Source organism: Dendrobates tinctorius, unplaced genomic scaffold, assembly GCF_039654945.1.
Source record: "Dendrobates tinctorius isolate UK_male_01 unplaced genomic scaffold, ASM3965494v1 ptg000013l, whole genome shotgun sequence".
Classification (NCBI taxonomy): domain Eukaryota; kingdom Metazoa; phylum Chordata; class Amphibia; order Anura; family Dendrobatidae; genus Dendrobates; species Dendrobates tinctorius.
This window is the reverse complement of record NW_027361681.1, coordinates 12,505,395-12,524,982: the sequence shown is the minus strand read 5'-3', so window position 1 is coordinate 12,524,982 and position 19,588 is coordinate 12,505,395. Positions and strand designations below refer to the sequence as shown.

The following is a 19,588-nucleotide window of genomic DNA, read 5'->3' as shown; positions in this document are numbered from 1 at the left end:
CTATTTTGTTCTTCCTGTAAATGCAGACTCCCTTCAGGTCAGTCTTCTCGCCTCTGTTTGGATTGCAGCAATAGCAATCCCTCTGTGCTTACTACTCCTGAGTCATCCACCTCTTCCTGAGAGTGCTCCCCTTCTCCCGTTCTTCCCTTCATCTGTCCAAGGTGCCTCAGACCCTGGTATCCATACTTGACAGACTGGCCATTCCTCTCTCTGCGGAAGCTGGCAGATCCCATAACCCTTCCTTACATCCTTCTTCAGATATCAGCAATGGCCATAAGAGGGCTAGGCAGGAGAGTCACTTCAGTTCCTCTTTTTGCTTCCCAGCTGTCCTCCCCAGATGCGCCAGCAGTACCAGAGACCATATGGCTAAAGTCATGGCAGGTGGACTTGTCCTCTAAGAAGTCTCTGATAAGTCTGCCCTTTCAGGGATCACAACTGTTTGGAAGCAGGCTGGACCAGATCATAATGGAGGCCACCGGTGGAAGAAGTTCTGTTCTTCCTCAAGCTAAATCTCAATGCTCTCTTCAAAAGTGTAAATGTATTCAGTCTTCCATGACAGCACCACGGGACAGGGGAATCGCCCTTCAGGGACAAGAAACCTACCGACCTAAAGGGGCGGCACCTCTCTCCCGCATCATTTGGTTTCCTGTCCCTGACGGGTGAACCTCTTCAGACAAACCTGTGAAGAACGTAGAAGATAGAAGGTATTCCCAGGCCCGGCCAGTCTGCTCAGGCAGCAAGGGTCCCCTTCCTCTGCAGATCCGGTGCCCTGGAAGCGCCACAGTGGGTCCAGGAGGACTGCACGATAGTGAGCGGTAGCAAGCAATCAGTGTCCAGGTAGGATGACTGGCTTGGTCGTGGTCCGACGCTTGAGGTGCAGGTAAGTATAGCGGGCTGACGACGGTGTAAATGCGTCCGGGGAGCGTCCTGTGACGTGGCTGGGACGTGCCCCCTGTGACGCAGCCAGGGCGGTGCCCTCTGTGACGCCGGGGATGTGGTGGACTTCCGTGGCTGTAAGTCCGGGAGAGCGCGATTCCTGGGGCAGCGGGCGGCGCCGGTCGGGGACATGTGGGTCAGTATCGTCGGCCGGATGGGGGGTGTCGCTGGACGTGGGGGCGCAGGGACGGGGGCACGGCCAGCAGTCCCGGGGGAAGAAGCACATGGAGGACATGCTGACCTGGTAGTGACCGTGGGGTACTGCCCACTTAAGTGACCCAAGGTATCCCTCCCTGGTTCCGGGTTTCTTCACAGCCATCTCCTCGCTTCTCCGAACAGTCGTCCTCATTCCTGTCTCACCTCAGGAACATATTACAGGGTTCTGTTCAAACCTTTTTGTTGTTCCAAAGAAGGATGGTACAGTTCGACCCATCCTAGATCTCAAGTTACTGAACAAAAGGGTCCGTCTTCATCTCAGAATGGAATCCCTTTTTTGTCATAGCTTCCATGGAATTTCAAGAGTTCCTGCGTTCAGTGGATATCCAAGATGCACATCTCCACGTCCCAATTTTTCCGAGTCATCAGAGATTCCTGTGCTTTGCGGTACGGCAGGGCCACTTTCAATTAGTCTGTCTACCATTCGGCCTGGCAACCGCACCCAGGGTCTTTGCAAAGATAATGTCTATGGTGAAGGCCATTCTACGGACCCAGGGTCTAGTGATTCTGCTTTACCTCGACGATATCCTCGTCAAGGCCCCATCATTCTCTCTAGCCCAGGAAAGCCTGTCCATCACTTGATACCCTGCCTCGACTAAGCGTCTGATTTTACTTGGCATGAGCTGTTAAACACCCTTCAGGCGAGGGGGGTTTGCTCTCTTCAGGCCCCTCGCTCTCCATCCCTTTGCTCAGCCATGGTGGTTTTGGGCAGGATGTTGGCGGCTGCGATTCCCTTCGCTCAGTTTCACACTAGGCCCTTTGAACAGGCCATCCTATCACAATGAAACAGGTCTGTTCTCTCCCTATATTGTCCACTCCAGATTTCATCCCGAATCAGAGCGTCCCTATACTGGTGGCTGTCCTCCCCCCTCATTGATCGGAGTCAGTCCTTCCTCATCCACTGGCAGGTGATTACAAATAATGCTGGTCTCCTCTGCTGCGGAGCTGTATTCCGCAAGCTCTTGGTCAAGGGTAGTTGGACACTGGAAGAGTCTTCGCTGCCAATCAGTATTCTCGGGATCAGAGCCATTCTTCTTTCCCTCCTCTACTGGCAGGACCTTCTCAGGGAACTACCAGTTCGAGTCCAGACAAACAATGCTACGCCGGTGGCATATGTCAATCACCAGGGAGGACCTCTTGATTCCTCAGGCCATGGCTGAAGTATCTAAAATTACTTCTTTGGGCAGAGAACAAGGTTCTGGCAATATCTGCAGTGCACATCCCCGGCATAGACAATTGGGTCACAGGGTTTCTCAGTCCGGGCGGCTATCTTGGAGGCGTACCGGGTTAAGACTCGCTACTAAACCCATGTGGGTGCCTCCTGGGCTGTTCACCTTCGGGCATCCGCCTTACAGCTTTGCAAAACAGTGACATGGTCTTCTATTTACTCATTCGCCAAGTTTTACAGGGTTCATACCTACGCCTCAGCGGATGCAAGCCTAGGTAGGAGAATCTTGCAAGCAGCAGTGGCTAGTTCTCTGACCTGAATGTCGTGGGTGCTGTTTCCCTCCCCTGAGACTGCATTGGAATGTCTTGTGATTTCCTGGGTCCCCCAATGAAGCGATAGAGAAAAACAGAATTTTTGGTTACTCACTGTAAAATCTTTCTCAGAGCCTTCATTGGGGGACACAGCACCCTCCCATGTTTGACAACTGTGTTGATTATTTCTACTGTTATAGTTTGGTATTGTGATTTCACTCTTATATTGTTCCTTTACATGATAATGTGTGCAAACTGTAAAGCGCTGCGGAATATGTTAGCGCTATATAAAAATAAAGATTATTATTTACATGTTGCTTCTCCTTTGTTCTCACAAACTGGTTAATTTGGTGCCAGTAAGTGGGATGTACACTGCTGAGGAGGAGCTAATTTTTTGTGCATAGTGTTAGCCTCCTCGTGGCAGCAGCATACACCCATGGTTTCCTGTGTTCCCCAATGAAGGCTCTGAGAAACAGATTTTATGGTGAGTAACCAAAAATCCTGTTTTCCCTTCCATAAATAACAATTATTTTACACCCTCACCGCCAATTACTGTCTTCTGTTGTCCACCACTTCTTGTGATAGTACACACTTATGATTTAGTAGCATAAGTATACATCAGGTGCCCAGTGGTCTTTTCTTGAGGTTGTGGATTTACTTAAATTTTATGTTCTGTGATATTTATTTATTTTCATTTTTAAATTTTCTCTTAGTTTGCCTTTCACTAAGTTTGCCTCTAATGAAGCCATCCAGAGGACAGAAGCCTATGAGTATGCCCAATCACTGGGGGCTCAGACCATCTCCCTCCCCAATATTCAGGTAAGAGGCTGTCGGAGTAGATGGGATCAGCAGTGCTCTGCAATGTGACTGAGCTCAGTGTTTACAGTAGATTTTGTCTTCCAGGTTTACAAGTTCATCTATGCTTGTCGCCTGGCTGAATATGGCCTCTCCGCTCAGGCCTTCCATTATTGTGAAGTCATCTCCAAGACTATTGCCAAGCACCCATCCTACTACTCTTCGGTGCTGGTGGGCCAGCTGCTTGAGGTAAATATTTCCTACCCTATTTATATGCAGCAGAATAACAACTGCTCTGTGGATTTTTTTCGCCATTATGTCCCTTGATTCCTCATGGAGAACGTCCAGATTCACGCCATTAAATAGCAGTGGGGTGTAGCATTGTGTGGGTTCCCTGGCACATCAAGGATTGAAACACGTGTCAGACCTACTTCTGACAGGGTAATATTTGCTTACTGCTGAGGTTTTGCTACAGACTTACGTTTTTTCTTCCATGATACATTGTGACAAGACCGTGCAGGACTGTATGTATATAGAAACAAAGTGAATTTATACCCTACTGTAAGTAGAAGCAAAATATAATAGACATCCCACTAGCGCCAAGGTGTACCCAAATTCGTGATGGTCCTAATCTCTAGTATTAAAACCTTATTGTGGATGCACGGTGGTGGGGGGTTATCAGTGGGTGCTCTAGTCCGCTGGCCCAAGACCCTGGACTCATTCCACTAAAAGCCCATTCTCCTTTTTCCGTGGGCATAATACTACTGGAACAACACAGGGTGAGGGTAAAACAGTGTGTCAATACTTTATTGATCCACCACCACCAGACAATGGCACATAGAACAGTCCCAGCAAAATATTGTATATACTTGCGTATAAGCCGAGATTTTCAGCCCAATTTTTGGGGCTGAAAGTCCCCCATATACTGCATATACGTACCCCCTCCTGGCGGGTCTCTGCAGCCACCCTGCTCCCGTGGGTTCCCTTCCTTCTTTCAGTGGTCACGTGGTACCGCTTATTAAAGTCATGAATATACGCATATTCATGACTTTAATGAGTTGTACCACGTGACCGCTGAAGGAAGGAAGGGAGATCGTGGGAGAAGCGGGGGGCTGCAGAGACCGCGCCAGGAGGGGGTAAGTATATGCAGTATTCACCTGTCCCCATTCCAACGCTGCTCACCGCTGTCTGCTGGGCCCTCTGTCAGTGACGTTCAGGCAGCAGAGGGCGCGATGGCGTAGTTAGTGCATGCCGCACCCTCTGCCTGAACAGTCACTGACAAAGGACCTGGCAGACAGCGGCGAGCAGCGTTGGAACAGACAGGTGAATATCTCAGGTGCTGGGGTCCTGAGCCAGCGGTGACACCGGCACCTGGCCCCCAGCGACAAGAGGTGAGCGTGTCATTTTTTTTTAATTTTTTTTTTATTTGCAGCATCTTATGGGGCATAGTCTATGGAGCATCTTATGGGACCATAACCTTTATGGAGCAGCATATGGGGCATAATATTCTATGGAGCATCTTATGGGGCCCATCATGAACTGTATGGAGCATTATATGGGGCTCCTGATTCAATATCGATATTCAAAAACATTTAACCTACTGATGTCTCAATTAATTTTACTTTTATTGGTATCTATTTTTATTTTTGAAATTTACCAGTAGCTGCTGCATTTTCCACCCTAGGCTTATACGCGAGTCAATAAGTTTTCCCAGTATTTTGTGGCAAAATTAGGGGGTCGGCTAATACTCAGGTCGGCTTATACACGAGTATATACAGTACCCACGATGGTGCAAAATTAGAGAGTCTCTCTTCCACTGGCTCCCCGAGATTAGAGCAGATTAAGGCTGACTACCCCCACCTGTGGTACCCTCCTTTTGGTGGGTATCCACAAAGAGGAGGTAATGACAAGCTTAGGAAGCTGACAGTCCATTGAGGCACATGACCAGGAGACTGGATGGTCCCAACCTGGCTTCTCTGCACATCTTAATGGAGCCAGGTGACTGGATGGTCCCAACCTGGCTTCTCCAAATGTATCCGTGGAGGTCAGGTGACATGATGGTTCCAACCTGGTTTCTCTAAACATCTCCATGGGGCCAGGTGATCGGAGGGTCCCAATCCTAGTTTCCCCAAATGTATCCATGGATTCCAGGTGACCGGAGGGTCACTACCTGGATTTTCTGGACGTCCCCATGGAGCCAGATGACTGGATGGTCCCAACCTAGTTTCCCCAGATGTCTCCATGGGTTCAGTAATAATCAATGGAGCAAATCTGTATTCTTCCAGCTAGGGCTGTGGTCCTTAAGCTGGCATCCTGTAGAATGTCAAATCTGTGTCCTTGATGGAGCCATGTTGTCCTGGGTGTTGTTCTGTCAAGTCCCACTTGATACAGAGGCAAATCCTCCCTTAAATAGTTCACAATGGTCCTTCAAGCCATCATCCACAGGTCAAGGGGATGGTGTGATGAGATTAACTCGCATTGTTTGAGTATTTAATCAGTCTGCCTAGTTTGTCCTCCTCTATTTTGCAGGTCAACAAACTAGCTAGCCTGGTAAAATGTGTAATCAACATATTAACAAGCATGGATTATTCAATTACCCTATGTTCCTGTCCCTCAAAGATAGCAGACAATGAGTTGTAGCAAACAGCAACTCTAAAGTCAACATCCAAGCTAATAAGAACAATAGGCTGTGTTTCTTGACCAACCCTCAAAAACACCGACATTAAAAAGTAAACAAAGATAATAGCTTCCTGGCTATTTTCAGGCTGACTGAAAATAGACATCTGGATAATTAAGATTAAGTGTTGTGTCATCACACTTACCATGTGTCAAAGTGACGTCACTGTGAATAAGGGCCGAGTGGGACCGGGTGCCGAATATGAATACCCACCAAATGGGAAGCTATGTAAACATAATGACCAGCTCAAAGAAAGGGAGACCCCACCCTTAACTGCACTAAGTGCACAAACCTGAAACGTAACCGAAAAGAATGAACTGGAGTACAAGTTGCTATGTATGCAAAATAGGAGCATGCTCAACTCTGTATGTATGTGCAGCTGTAATATTTGGGAACCCAATTGAGTCTTTTACACTAATTATGTTGTTCCTGCATGGAGCCCTCGTGATGCTGTTAACCTTGTGAATGCTGCTGCTGTTTTTCAGGTGTCCTCACACTTGAGGTTTTTCGATCCTCAGTTAAAGGAGAAACCCGAGCAGGAGTTATTTGTGGAGCCGCCCTGGCTTCTTAGGCTGCGACACTTGGACATGCAGATGAAGGTATGCTTACAAAAATTCAAGCAGATGTTTTTGATGGAGTAGGACGGTTTGAATCAAGGTTTCTCTTGTTGTATTACACTCTTCTTTTTTTTTTTTTTTTTTTAAGCAAGGTACTGTGGTATACAATACTGGCAGGACGACTCCGCTGCAGTACGCCTGCAGCACGCCAAGCTCTGAGCAAGATCATGTCAGTCAGTCTGAGGGCATCGCTGCTACACATGATGTGCCCGTCATGACAGATAATCCGCTCCTGACTAACTTCCTCCCCAATATGACATCTACTCAGGGGGTTCAGCTGGCGCTGCCGGGTAAGGACACAAGCCATGACAATTTACTTCACTAATGCAAGGCAGACAAACAGCCTTTCCCTACCTCTGTCATGTAATGGGATATTTTACTTACTGTCTTAATGGGTTCACAAACCAACACTGAGGTGGGCAGTGATGAACTGTAGAGAAAATGAATGCACAGGATCTTAGGCATTGATGTCTTAGCACAAATGGTGCAGAAATCTTACAAAGTGGAATAACGTCCGTCATTCTTGTCCTGGCAAGTTGTCTGTTGGATTTTGGTACAGCAGACAGAGAGTGCGGTTTATGTAAAGCACTATTACAGTGGCTTGCGAAAGTATTTACTCCCCTTGGCTTTTTACTTATTTTGCTACATCACAACCTGTTTAAATATTTTTGTAATCCGATTTGTGTGTGATGCACAAAATTGTTGAAGTCAGAAAAATATAGGCATACATTAAATTTATGGGATCAAATAACTAAAAATTGGCATGTGTATATTTATTCACCCCTTTTGCTGTGAAGCAACTAAAAAATTTTTGATGCAAACAATTACTTTCATGCTTAGTGAAAGGAAGACCCCCTGTGTGCAATCTGTTATGTCTGTCAGTATACACACCTCTTTTCTGAAAGGCCACAGAGGCTGGAAAATCTGCAGGTGCCAAACCAACACGGCTCATCACCCCAAGAACACTATGCCCACAGCAATGTGGTGGAAGCATCATGCTGTGGGATGTTTATTGTCAGCAGGGACAGGGAAAATGGTCCAAGTCAATTTGAAAATGGATTATGCAAAATACAGGGATATTATTGAGCAAAAGCTATTTCAGTCTGTTGGTAATTTGAGACTGTGATGGAGGTTCACCTTCCAAAAGACAATGACTCAAAGCATACTGCTAAGGCTTCTTTCACACTTCACTCTTTTGACATCAGTCGAAACCTGCCCTTTTTTGAAAAAAAACGGATCCGTTTTTTTTAGTGGAATCCGTTTTTTTTTTTTCTCATTGACTTCATTAGGGACAGATTGCAACGCATGGCTGTCCCGTTGCATCCGTCATTTGACGGATCCGTCGGAATTTCAGCGTCCGTCGATTGGATACAACGGACATAGTAACGTTTTTTGCCTGCTTTGAAAAGACGGCTGGTGACCGATTCGTCGCCGTCCATCACCTGCTATATTGGACGCCTATGGGCGGTGGATCCGTCACTGACGGAATCCACTGATTCCGTCTTTTGAGCATGCCCGGAAGAATTTCCATTCATTTCATTTAACCCCAAAAGCCATTCTGGCACAAAAAATCTTTTTCTTTCTTTCTTTCTTTCTTTCTTTCTTTCTTTCTTTCTTTCTTTCTTTCTTTCTTTCTTTCTTTTTTTCTCTCTCTTTTTCTTTCTCTCTCTTTTTCTTTCTCTCTCTCTCTCTCTCTCTCTCTCTCTCTCTCTCTCTCTTTTTCTTTCTCTCTCTCTCTTTTTCTTTCTCTCTCTCTCTTTTTCTCTCTCTCTCTCTTTTTCTTTCTCTCTCTCTCTCTCTCTTTTTCTTTCTCTCTCTCTCTTTTTCTTTCTCTCTCTCTCTCTTTTTCTTTCTCTCTCTCTTTTTCTTTCTCTCTCTTTTTCTTTCTCTCTCTTTTTCTTTCTCTCTCTTTTTCTTTCTCTTTTTCTTTTTCTTTCTCTCTTTTTCTTTCTCTTTCTCTCTTTTTCTTTCTCTTTCTCTCTTTTTCTTTCTCTTTCTTTCTCTTTTTCTTTCTCTTTCTTTCTCTCTTTTTCTTTCTCTTTCTTTCTCTCTTTTTCTTTCTCTTTCTTTCTTTCTCTTTTTCTTTCTCTTTCTTTCTCTTTTTCTTTCTCTTTCTTTCTCTTTCTCTCTTTTTCTTTCTCTTTCTTTCTCTTTTTCTTTCTCTTTCTTTCTCTTTCTCTTTCTTTCTCTTTCTCTTTCTCTCTTTTTCTTTCTCTCTTTTTCTTTCTCTCTTTTTCTTTCTCTCTTTTTCTTTCTCTCTTTTTCTTTCTCTCTTTTTCTTTCTCTCTTTTTCTTTCTCTCTTTTTCTTTCTCTCTCTCTCTACACCAGCAGATGACATGGCTCCCCAAACCATCATTGATTGTGGATACTTCACACTAGACCTTGGAAATCAAGGTCCTAGAGTCAGTCTGGAGGAAGAGTGGAGAGACAGACAATCCAAGCTGCTTGAGGTCTGGTGTGAAGTTTCCACAATCAGTGATGGTTTGGGGAGCCATGTCATCTGCTGGTGTAGGTCCACTGTGTTTTATCAAGACCAAAGTCTGCGCAGCCGTCTACCAGGAAATTTTAGAGCACTTCATGCTTCCCTCTGCCGACAAGCTTTTTGGAGATGGAAATTTCATTCTCCAGCAGGACTTGGCACCTGTCCACACAGCCAAAAGTATCGATACCTCCTTTAAAAACGACAGTATCGCTGTGCTTGATTGGCCAGCAAACTTGCCTGACCTTAACGCCGTAGAGAATCTATGTGGTATTGTCAAGAGGAAGATGAGAGACATTAGACCCAACAATACACAAGCTGAAGGCTGCTATTAAAGCAACCTGGGCTTCCATAACACCTCAGCAGTGCCACAGGCTGATCGCCTCCATGCCATGCCGCATTGATGCAGTAATTGATGCCAAAGGAGACTGACCAAGTATTGAGTGCATTAACTGAATATACATTTCAGTAGACCAACATTTCAGATTTTAAAATCATTTTTTTCAAGCTGGTGTTATAAAGTATTCTATGTTACTGAGATAATGACTTTTGGCTTTCATTGGCTGTAAGCCATAATCATCAACAGTAAAAGAAATAAATACTTGAAATAGATCACTGTTTGTAACAATTCTATATTAGGAGTTTCACTTTATGTATTGAAGAACTGAAATAAATTAACTTTTTGATGATCTAATTTTGTGAGATGCACCTGCATATTCCACTACACATAGTCATGGCCTAAAGTGTTGGCACAATGGAAATTGTTTCAGAAAATGAAATATTTCTCCCAGAAATGTATTGCAAATACACGTTTTGTTATACATGTGTTTATTTTATTTTGTGTGTGTGTGTGTGTATTGGAACAACACATTCAAATTGGACACTATTTCACAAAAAAATAAAAAATGTACCTGACAAAATTGTTGGCACCTTGCTGAAATTGCTGGTAAGCAACTTTGTTTCAAGCATGTGATGCTCGTTCAAGCTAGCCTTTGGAAAAGGAACAGGTGCAGCATGAAAATCACACCTGAAATCGGGAAAAGTTGACTCAATCTTTGCAATGTATTTGTGTGTTACACATTAAGTATGAAGAACAGAAAGAGAAGAGAACTGTCTGAGGACTTGAAAGCCAAAATTGTTGAAAAATTTCAATCTCAAGGTTACAAGTCCATCTCCAAAGATCTTGAGGTTCCTTTGTCCATGGTGCACAACATAATTAAAAAGTTCTCAACCCATGGCACTGTAAATAATCCCCCTGGACGGCAGAGAAAAATTGATCGAAGGTTACAACGCTGGAGAGTCTGGATGGTTGATAAGCAGCCCCAATCAAGTTCCAAAGAAATTCAAGCTGTCCTGCAGGCTCAGGGGCATCAGTGTCAACGCTAACTCCGTCAACATTTGAGAGAAATGAAACGCTATAGCAGAAGCCCCAAGAGGATCCCACTGCTGACAAAGAGACATAAAAATGCTAGAGTGCAGTTTACCAAAATGTACGAGAGTAAGCTCAAATCTATCTTTGAAAGCTTGTTATGGACAGATGAGACCAAGATAGAGCTTTTTGGTAAAGCACATCATTCTACTGTTTACCGAAAAAAGAATGCGGCCTACAAAGAAAAGAACACAGTACCTACAGTCAAATATGGTGGAGGCTCAAAGATGTTTTGGGGTGATTTTGCTGCCTCTGGCACTGGGTGCCTTGACTGTGCACGGCATCATGAAATATGAAGATTACCAAAGTATTTGGGGGTTGCAATGTAGTGCCCAGTGTCAGAAATATGGGTTTGCATCATAGGTTGTTTGTCTTCCAGCAGGACACTGACACAAAACCTACTTCAAGATGCACCCAGAAATGGATGGAAACAGCGCTGGAGAGGTCTGAAGTGGCCAGCAAGGAGTCCGGATCTAAATTCCATTGAACACCTTTGGAGAGATCTTAAAATTGCTGTTGGGAGAAGGCACCCTTCAAATGAGAGTCCTGGAACAGTTTCCAAAAGAAAAGTAGTCCAAAATTTCAGTTGAGGGGTGTTGGAAGCTTATTGATGGTTATAGGAAGCTATTGCAGTTATTTATTCCAAAGAGTGTGCAACCAAATACTAAATTGAGGGTACCAACAATTTTGTCCGGCCCATGTTGGCGGGTTTGTGTGAAATTCTGTCCAGTTTGCTAGTTTTTTTGTGGTGTTCCAATACACACAAAGGAAATAAATGTGTATAACAAATGTGTGATTACAATAATTTTCTAGGAGAAATAATTCAGTTTCTGAAGCAATTTCAAGGGGGCCAACACTTTCGGCAATAACTGTGCAAAAGCACATTGTGGTGACATGTCTGTGATTAGTTGGTGACTAGTCTATTCATCTCTTGCCATTACGAGCTCAGCCCTAGTGATGACTAGAGTGTGTAGATTAGTCTTGGTCTTCACAATGCTGTGAGGAGTGGTAGATGAAATGTGACCTGATTGGAGTGATGGTCGCCAACATGTCCTGCTATGTGTAGCTGACAGGTGATGGACGTGAGGTAGATGATGTGTCCTGGTGATGGCACCACATAACCTGCTATAAAGGCGTGTACACCAGGATTTGTGTCCTTGGCTTCTGTACCATTGACCTTTCATTATAATCTTTGTACCAGGGGCCCATTATAGATTTTAACCCCTTCCTGACATGAGACGTACTATCCCGTCCATGGGACCCGGGCCCCTATGCCCATGGACGGGATAGTACGTCTACCGCGATCAGCGGCGCCCACGTGGTGAGCGCTGCTGATCGCGGTCGGGTGTCAACAGATTATCACAGCTGACACCCGGCACAATGTGTCAGGGGCGGTCACGGACCGCCCCCGATACGTTAACCCCTTGCACACCGCGATCAAACACGATCGCGGTATACCGGGGGTTAAAGGGAAGCATCGGCAGGGAGGGGGCTCCCTCCGTGCTTCCCTGAGCCCCCCACGGCAGCGCAATGTGCAGCGCTGCTGCGGGGGACTCCTTTCCTCCAGGCCCCCGAATCCAAGATGGCGACGGGGGCCTGCAGGAAGCTGGCTTCCTCAGTGCCTGCAAAGCGCAGGCAAGAGGAAGTCTTCAATGCCTGTGACAGATTGCTGATCTGTCACAGTGATCTGTGATGTGACAGATCAGCGATCTGTCACAGGACAGTGATGTCCCACCTGGGACTATAATAAAGTAAAAAAAAATAAAAAAAAAAGTGTAAAAATAATTTTAAAAAATCGCCAAATAAATTAGTAAAAAAAAAAATATATATTCCCCAATAAATTCATTTTTTGAAAATAAAAAAAAACAAAACAATAAAAGTACACATATTAGGTATCGCCGCGTCCGTAACGACCCGCCCTATAAAACTTTCCCATTAGTTAACCCCTTTAGCGAACCCCTTAAAAAATAAAAATAAAAAACGAAGCAAAAAATGATTTATCATACCGCCAAACAAAGTGTAATAACGCGCGATCAAAAAGACGCATATAAATATCCATGGTACCGCTGAAAACGTCATCTTGTCCCGCAAAAAACGAGCCACCACACAGCATCATCAGCGAAAAAATAAAAAAGTTATAGCTCGCAGAATAAAGCGATGCAAAAATAATTATTTTTTATATAAAATAGTTTTCATTGCATAAAACTGCCAAAACATAAAAAAACGACCTAAATGAGGTATCGCTGTAACCGTACTGACCCGAAGAATAAAACCGCTTTATCAATTTTACCGCACGCGGAACGGTGTAAACGCACCCCCCCAAAAGAAATTCAGGAAACGCTGGTTTTTGTTCATTCTGCGTCCCAAAAATCGGAATAAAAAGCGATCAAAAAATGTCACATGTCCGAAAATGGTACCGATAAAAACGTCAACTTGTCCTGCAAAAAATAAGACCTCACATGACTCGGTGGGTCAAAATACGGAAAAATTATAGCTCTCAATATGTGGTGATGCAAAAACTATTTTTACAATAAAAAGCGTCTTTCAGCGTGCGACAGCCGCCAAACCTAAAAACCGCCATAAATAGTAAATCAAACCCCCCGTTATCACCCCCTTAGTTAGGGAAAAATAATAAAATTAAAAAAATGTATTTATTTCCATTTTTCCGCTAGGGTTAGGGCTAGGGTTAGGGCTAGGGCTAGGGTTAGGGTTAGGGCTAGGGTTAGGGCTGAGATTAGGGTTAGGGGTGTGTTGGGGTTCGGGTTGGAGTTAGAATTGGGGGTTTCCACTGTTTGGGCACATCAGGGGCTCTCCAAATGCAACATTGCGTCTGATCTCAATTCCAGCCAATTCTGAGTTGAAAAAGTCATATGGTGCTCCTTCCCTTCCAAGCTCTGCCATGCGCCCAAACAGTGTTTTACCCCCACATGTAGGGTATCAGCCTACTCAGGACAAATTGCAAAACTATTTTTGGGGTCCAATTTCTCCTGTTACCCTTGGGAAAATAAAAAATTGGGGGCAAAAATATCATTTTTGTGGAAAAAAATGATTTTATTATTTTCACGTCCGAGCGTTATAAACTTCTGTAAAGCACTTGGGGGTTCAAAGTGCTCACCACACATCTAGATAAGTTCCTTAGGGGTTCTCGTTTCCAAAATGGGGTCATTTCTCGTTCGCCTTATTGGGGGACACAGAGACCTTGGGTGTATGCTGCTGCCACTAGGAGGCTGACACTATGAACAAAAAAAGATAGCTCCTCCTCCGCAGTGTACACCCCACCGACCGGCAGAGAATTCCTCAGTTTAGCTTAGTGTCAGTAGGAGGTGGACACGGGTCTTTTATTAGACCCATATCTACCTCGTCGTGCGTCGTTCCTTTTCAGGTTCTACGGAGGGATACAGAGTGAAAAGTCACATCTGTACTCCCACATGGAGTCTGCAAGTACGGCGTGTACTGCCACCCCGTATCCTTGCAGTTCTCCGCGGCAGGACCAGCCAGACAGACGCCGACACCAAGACGTGCCAGCGACTCCAGGGGTCCTTGTCGCCAGTCTCCCTCCCACTCGCCTACCAGAGCCTGTCGGTTGGATGAGACGCAAGACTTCTTCAGACAGGTAACGGATCGTGGATAGGTGAGTATTAGGCCCCGGCTTCATATTTATTTACCTGCTGCCCATTCCCGACGGTCACCTCTTCAATGGTCACAGGGGTAGGCGCTGCGGTCGCTCGCAGTCGCCACAAGGCTATAGGCAGCTCAATGTTGCTGGGCATCCCCCCCCTTCCCTCCCCCCTTTCTGGGTACAGGGAGCACAGGGTTTTTTCCCATTGGGAGCGACTTGCGACGTCCCACTTTTTCGGACCTCCTCGCCGACCCCCTGCTGACAGGCGGCCGCCGCAACTAATTTAGGCCCCGGCTTCAGTCCGGGCCTACCGCTGGGTCGCGGCCACGCCAACCCGGCCCTTTGTTCTAAGCGGGCTTCTCTCCCACTCTTCCCAGGCCCTCCCACCGCCTGTCCTTCACCTGCCCAGCCTGCTATTGTTTAGAGGGCGGTGAATTTTAACCCTGCGAGGTGCTCCGCCCTCCCTCCTCTCCTAAGGCGCGCTTTTTCTCAGGACGGCGCCATTTTCCCAGCCTGTTAGCCGGGCACCAGCTCCTCACTGGACAGCATCTTTTCCAGCTGGTTTTTTCAGGAGGTCTGTCGGCCGGATTTCGCTCTGACCTGCATCCACTGACAGGTCGCAGAGCATCGCTTCTGGGGATACCGGACCGTGAGTAGCTCTGCACTGCAGACTGACCCTTCTCCGCCCTCTGTCCCCCAACCTTCCGGCATTACCTCAGCTTTTCACGATGTCTAAGTCTGATCGTACCCGCTCTACCGCCCCCCCCTGCACTTTAGTCAAGTACTTTGCATGTTCTTCGTGCAATCGCAAACTTCCCTCAGGCCAGTCCACTCCCCTCTGCCTGGATTGTAGCAATCCAATTCAGCCTGACGCCGTCCAGGAGCCATCTGCGGCCCCAGGTGAGAGTGAGCCCCCCATGCCTGGCTGGGCCTCCTCGCTATCTCAATCAGTGGCAGACCTCACCAGGGTGTCTCAGTCCCTGGTGGCCGTTCTTGATAAGTTGCCCCTGGACTCTTCAGCAGGGCCAAGCAGGTCCCAAATTGTTCCATCTGAATCAGCCAGCGGTAGTCGCAAAAGACCCAGGCAAGATTCCCAGCCGGAATCCTCTCCTAGTCCCATCTCACCGCATAGCCCTTCTCACCAGTCTCCCTCTCGGGCCTCCTCTCTCGAGTCAGGGGAAGCGCTTTCGGACAGGTCATCTGAGGGGATTTTAGAGCTGGATTCAGACCAGGATGCAAGCATGAAGGTGTCAGTGCAGGACCTCATTGCTGCGATCCATCATACCTTCGATATTGCTGACTCCCCTGCGAAATCCTCAGATCAGGAGGTTTCGTTCAGACGGGCAGAAACTCCCTCCAGGGTTTTTCCTTTCCATTCCCAGTTTGGGAAAATTTTTACCAAGGAAAGAGAGGATCCGACCAGACGCTTTCAAAGAGGAAAACGTCTCGGCATACTCTACCCATTTGCTAAGGAGCTCACGGACAACTGGTCGGCCTCTCCCTCGGTCGATCCGCCCGTGTCCAGGCTATCCAATAACACGGTTCTCCCGCTTTCAGGCGTGGCGTCCCTAAAGGATTCTAATGACAGGATTATAGAATCCCTGGCGAAGTCTGCCTTTGAAGCGGCTTCAGTGGCGGTGTGTCCAATCTTTGCTTCATCCTGGACAGCAAAGACCATAGCCACGTGGGCAGACGACCTTCGGCAGGGCATCTTAGATAAGGCGCAACCGGAGCATTTGGCCAATCAGATCTCCCATGCTGGGGACTATCTTCTCTCCGCTTCCTTGGATGTTGCATCCTGTGCAGTTCAGGCGTCAAGCAACGTTATTGCAATTCGACGTACACTTTGGCTAAAGGCATGGCAAGCGGACTTGTCTTCTAAAAAGTCCCTCACTAACCTGCCTTTTCAGGGGGTGCGCCTCTTTGGGTCCCAATTGGACCAGATTATTAAGGACGCCACCGGAGGCACGAGTTCACTCCTCCCTCAGTCCAAGCCTCGCAGACCCCCACTAAGGCGTCAGTTTCGACCCTTTCGGACTTTCCGCCGTTTCAATACGGCGGACAACTCCTCCAGCCAACAGAGACCGCAGGCTCGCCAGGAGAGAAGGAAAGTTTCCTTCAGACCCACTCCTTCCTGGCGACCCCACTCCTCCCAGGGCAGACCGTCCAGATCTAGATCTGGACGGTCTACTTCAGCATGACTATCATCGGGCACGCGAAGGGCGTTTCCAATTGGGAGGTCGACTTCTTTCCTTCAGGGACGTTTGGCTGGCCGCCGTGGAGGACGCCTGGGTCAGGGAGGTCGTATCCTCAGGATACAAGATAGAGTTCGTCTCTCTCCCACGGGATCGTTTCTTCGAATCCCGGCCTCCAAAGGATCCAGCCTTGATCCCGGGGTTCTCTACAGCTATCGCCGCTCTCCTCAGTTCCGGGGTGATTGTGCCCGTTCCCGAATCGGAGCGCTTCACGGGGTTCTACTCGAACCTGTTTGTAGTGCCGAAAAAAGACGGCGCAGTTCGACCCATCTTGGATCTCAAGCTGCTCAACAAGAGGGTCCGCCTTCGCCACTTCCGCATGGAGTCGCTTCGCTCGGTCATCGCCTCCATGGAGGAGCAGGAATTCATGTGCTCAATAGACATCCAAGATGCCTATTTACATGTTCCAATTTTCTCCGGACATCAGAAGTTCCTGCGCTTTGCGATTCGACAGCACCACTACCAGTTTGTCGCACTGCCGTTCGGTCTTGCCACCGCTCCCAGAGTCTTCACGAAGATCATGGCTGCGTTGATGGCTTTGTTGAGAGTCAGAGGCCTCGTTCTTTTCCCGTACCTAGACGATATTCTGATCAAGGCTCCCTCATTCCAACAGGCTCACCAAAGTTTGTCAATCGTCCTGGACACTCTTTCCAATTTCGGGTGGATCGTCAACAGGAAAAAGTCCTGTCTGATTCCTACCCAACGCCTGGTCTTTCTAGGTCTTCTGTTCGACACTCGTCGGTCAAGGGTCTTTCTCCCACAAGAAAAGATTCTCTCTCTGCAGCAGGAAGTACGATCGCTGCAGACCTCGCGATTCCCATCCCTCCGTACAGCCATGAGGGTCCTGGGAAAGATGGTCGCGGCGATAGAGGCAGTTCCCTTTGCCCAATTTCACGCCAGGCCTCTCCAGCAGGCCATTCTGTCGAAATGGAACAGGTCACCTCGGTCCCTGGATCGCCCTGTCCATCTTTCTTACCGGATCAAGCGGTCTCTCAACTGGTGGTTGTCGTCACCTCTCATTCTATCGGGTCGATCCTTCCTTCCCATTCACTGGCAGATAGTAACCACAGATGCCAGTCTCCTCGGTTGGGGTGCTGTGTTCCGCAACCACACTGTTCAGGGTCGATGGTCGGATCGGGAATCAGCGCTACCGATCAACGTTCTGGAGATTCGAGCGATCCATCTTGCTCTGGTCCACTGGGAAAGGCTCCTCAAGGGACTGCCGGTACGGATTCAGACAGACAACGCCACAGCGGTGGCATATGTCAACCGCCAAGGGGGAACACGGAGTGTTTCAGCCCTGGCGGAGGTGTCCAAGATTCTTCGTTGGGCGGAGATTTCCGTCCCGACAATTTCCGCGGTTCACATTCCCGGCGTAGACAACTGGGCCACCGATTTTCTCAGCCGCGAGGGTCTCGCGGCGGGAGAATGGTCCCTACATCCGGAAGTGTTTCATCTGCTCTGCCTTCGGTGGGGAACCCCGGATGTAGACCTCATGTCGTCTCGCCTCAACAGGAAAGTCCCACAATTCGTGTCCAGGTCTCGGGACCCTCTGGCAGTGGGCGCCGACGCCCTGGCCGTTCCTTGGTCCCAGTTCGAACTTCCCTACCTGTTCCCTCCTCTGCCTCTTCTTCCCAAGCTGTTGAAGAAGATCAAGGCAGAAGGACTTCCGGTCATTCTCATCGCCCCGAATTGGCCCAGAAGGTCTTGGTTCGCGGACATTGTCAACCTTCTCGCGGACGCCCCCTGGAAGCTTCCAGACAGAACAGATCTGCTGTCTCAGGGTCCGATTTGCCACCCCAATTCTCGGCCGCTCAATTTAACGGCGTGGCTGTTGAGACCGAGGTTCTGAAACGAGCAGGATTTTCCGACCACGTAATTCAGACCATGATCCGAGCCAGAAAGCCATCATCTTCCAAGATTTACTACCGTACTTGGAAGGCCTATTTCACTTGGTGTGAGACCAATGACGTCGCGCCCATGTCCTTTTCGCTCCCTTCAGTCCTAGCGTTTCTTCAGGCAGGATTGGATGCGGGGCTTGCCCTCAGTTCCCTGAAGGGTCAAGTTTCGGCGCTGTCCATTCTGTTTCAGAAAACGTTGGCTTCCCGTCCTCAGGTTAAGACCTTTCTTCAGGGCGTGGCTCACACGGTCCCGCCGTACCGGGCGCCCGTGGATCCATGGGATCTTAATCTGGTTCTTGAGGTTCTGCAAGGTCCGCCCTTTGAACCCCTCAGGGATATTTCCCTTTCTCTCCTTTCTTGGAAGGTAGCCTTTCTGGTGGCCATCACCTCCGTCCGGCGCGTGTCGGAATTGGCAGCTCTTTCGTGCCGCTCTCCCTTTCTGGTTCTCCACCAGGATAAGGTAGTTCTGCGGCCTCCGCCCTCGTTCCTTCCGAAGGTGGTGTCCTCGTTTCACCTCAACGAGGATATCGTGCTCCCGTCCTTTTGTCCGAATCCAACTCATCCCCGAGAGCGGTCCTTAAACAAGCTGGACCTGGTTAGGGCGGTAAGAGTCTATCTGTCTAGGACGACTTCCTTGCGAAAGACAGAGTCTCTTTTCATTATCCCTGATGGAGCGCGGAAAGGTCACCCGGCGTCAAAAGCCACCATTGCTCGCTGGATCAGATCGGCTATCCTGGAAGCCTACCGTGTTAAGCGTCGCGGAGCCCCTCCGGGTATCAGGGCCCACTCTACTCGAGCAGTGGGTGCCTCCTGGGCGGTGCGCCACAGAGCTTCCGCACTGCAGCTTTGCAAAGCTGCAACATGGTCATCGGTTCACACGTTTGTGAAATTCTACAGAGTCCACACCTACGCTTCGGCGGACGCCAGCCTAGGTAGACGGATTCTGCAGGCCGTGGTGGTGAGTCCGCTGGCCTGATGGAAGTTTGTTTCCCACCCCAGGGACTGCTTTGGGACGTCCCAAGGTCTCTGTGTCCCCCAATAAGGCGAACGAGAAAACAGGATTTTTGGGTTGCTTACCGTAAAATCTGTTTCTCGGAGCCTTTATTGGGGGACACAGCACCCTCCCATGTTTTACAGCTCCTGTTCTTACTTTGGTTGAATGGTTACAGTTGAGTTGTTTATGT

At 47.9% G+C, this 19,588-nt stretch overlaps 1 protein-coding gene across 5 annotated transcripts in view; it reads left to right on the top strand.

Moving 5' to 3' along the window:
• SEC16A (SEC16 homolog A, endoplasmic reticulum export factor) overlaps nucleotides 1-19,588 on the top strand; it is a 94,852-nt gene that overhangs the window by 48,541 nt on the left and 26,723 nt on the right. For all 5 annotated transcript variants that reach the window (XM_073559345.1, XM_073559337.1, XM_073559327.1 and 2 more), the window contains 4 exons: nucleotides 3,345-3,450; nucleotides 3,535-3,675; nucleotides 6,589-6,702; nucleotides 6,809-7,010. In XM_073559345.1, the coding sequence (XP_073415446.1) occupies nucleotides 3,345-3,450; nucleotides 3,535-3,675; nucleotides 6,589-6,702; nucleotides 6,809-7,010 (563 nt within the window). The remainder of the gene's footprint in view (nucleotides 1-3,344; nucleotides 3,451-3,534; nucleotides 3,676-6,588; nucleotides 6,703-6,808; nucleotides 7,011-19,588) is intronic.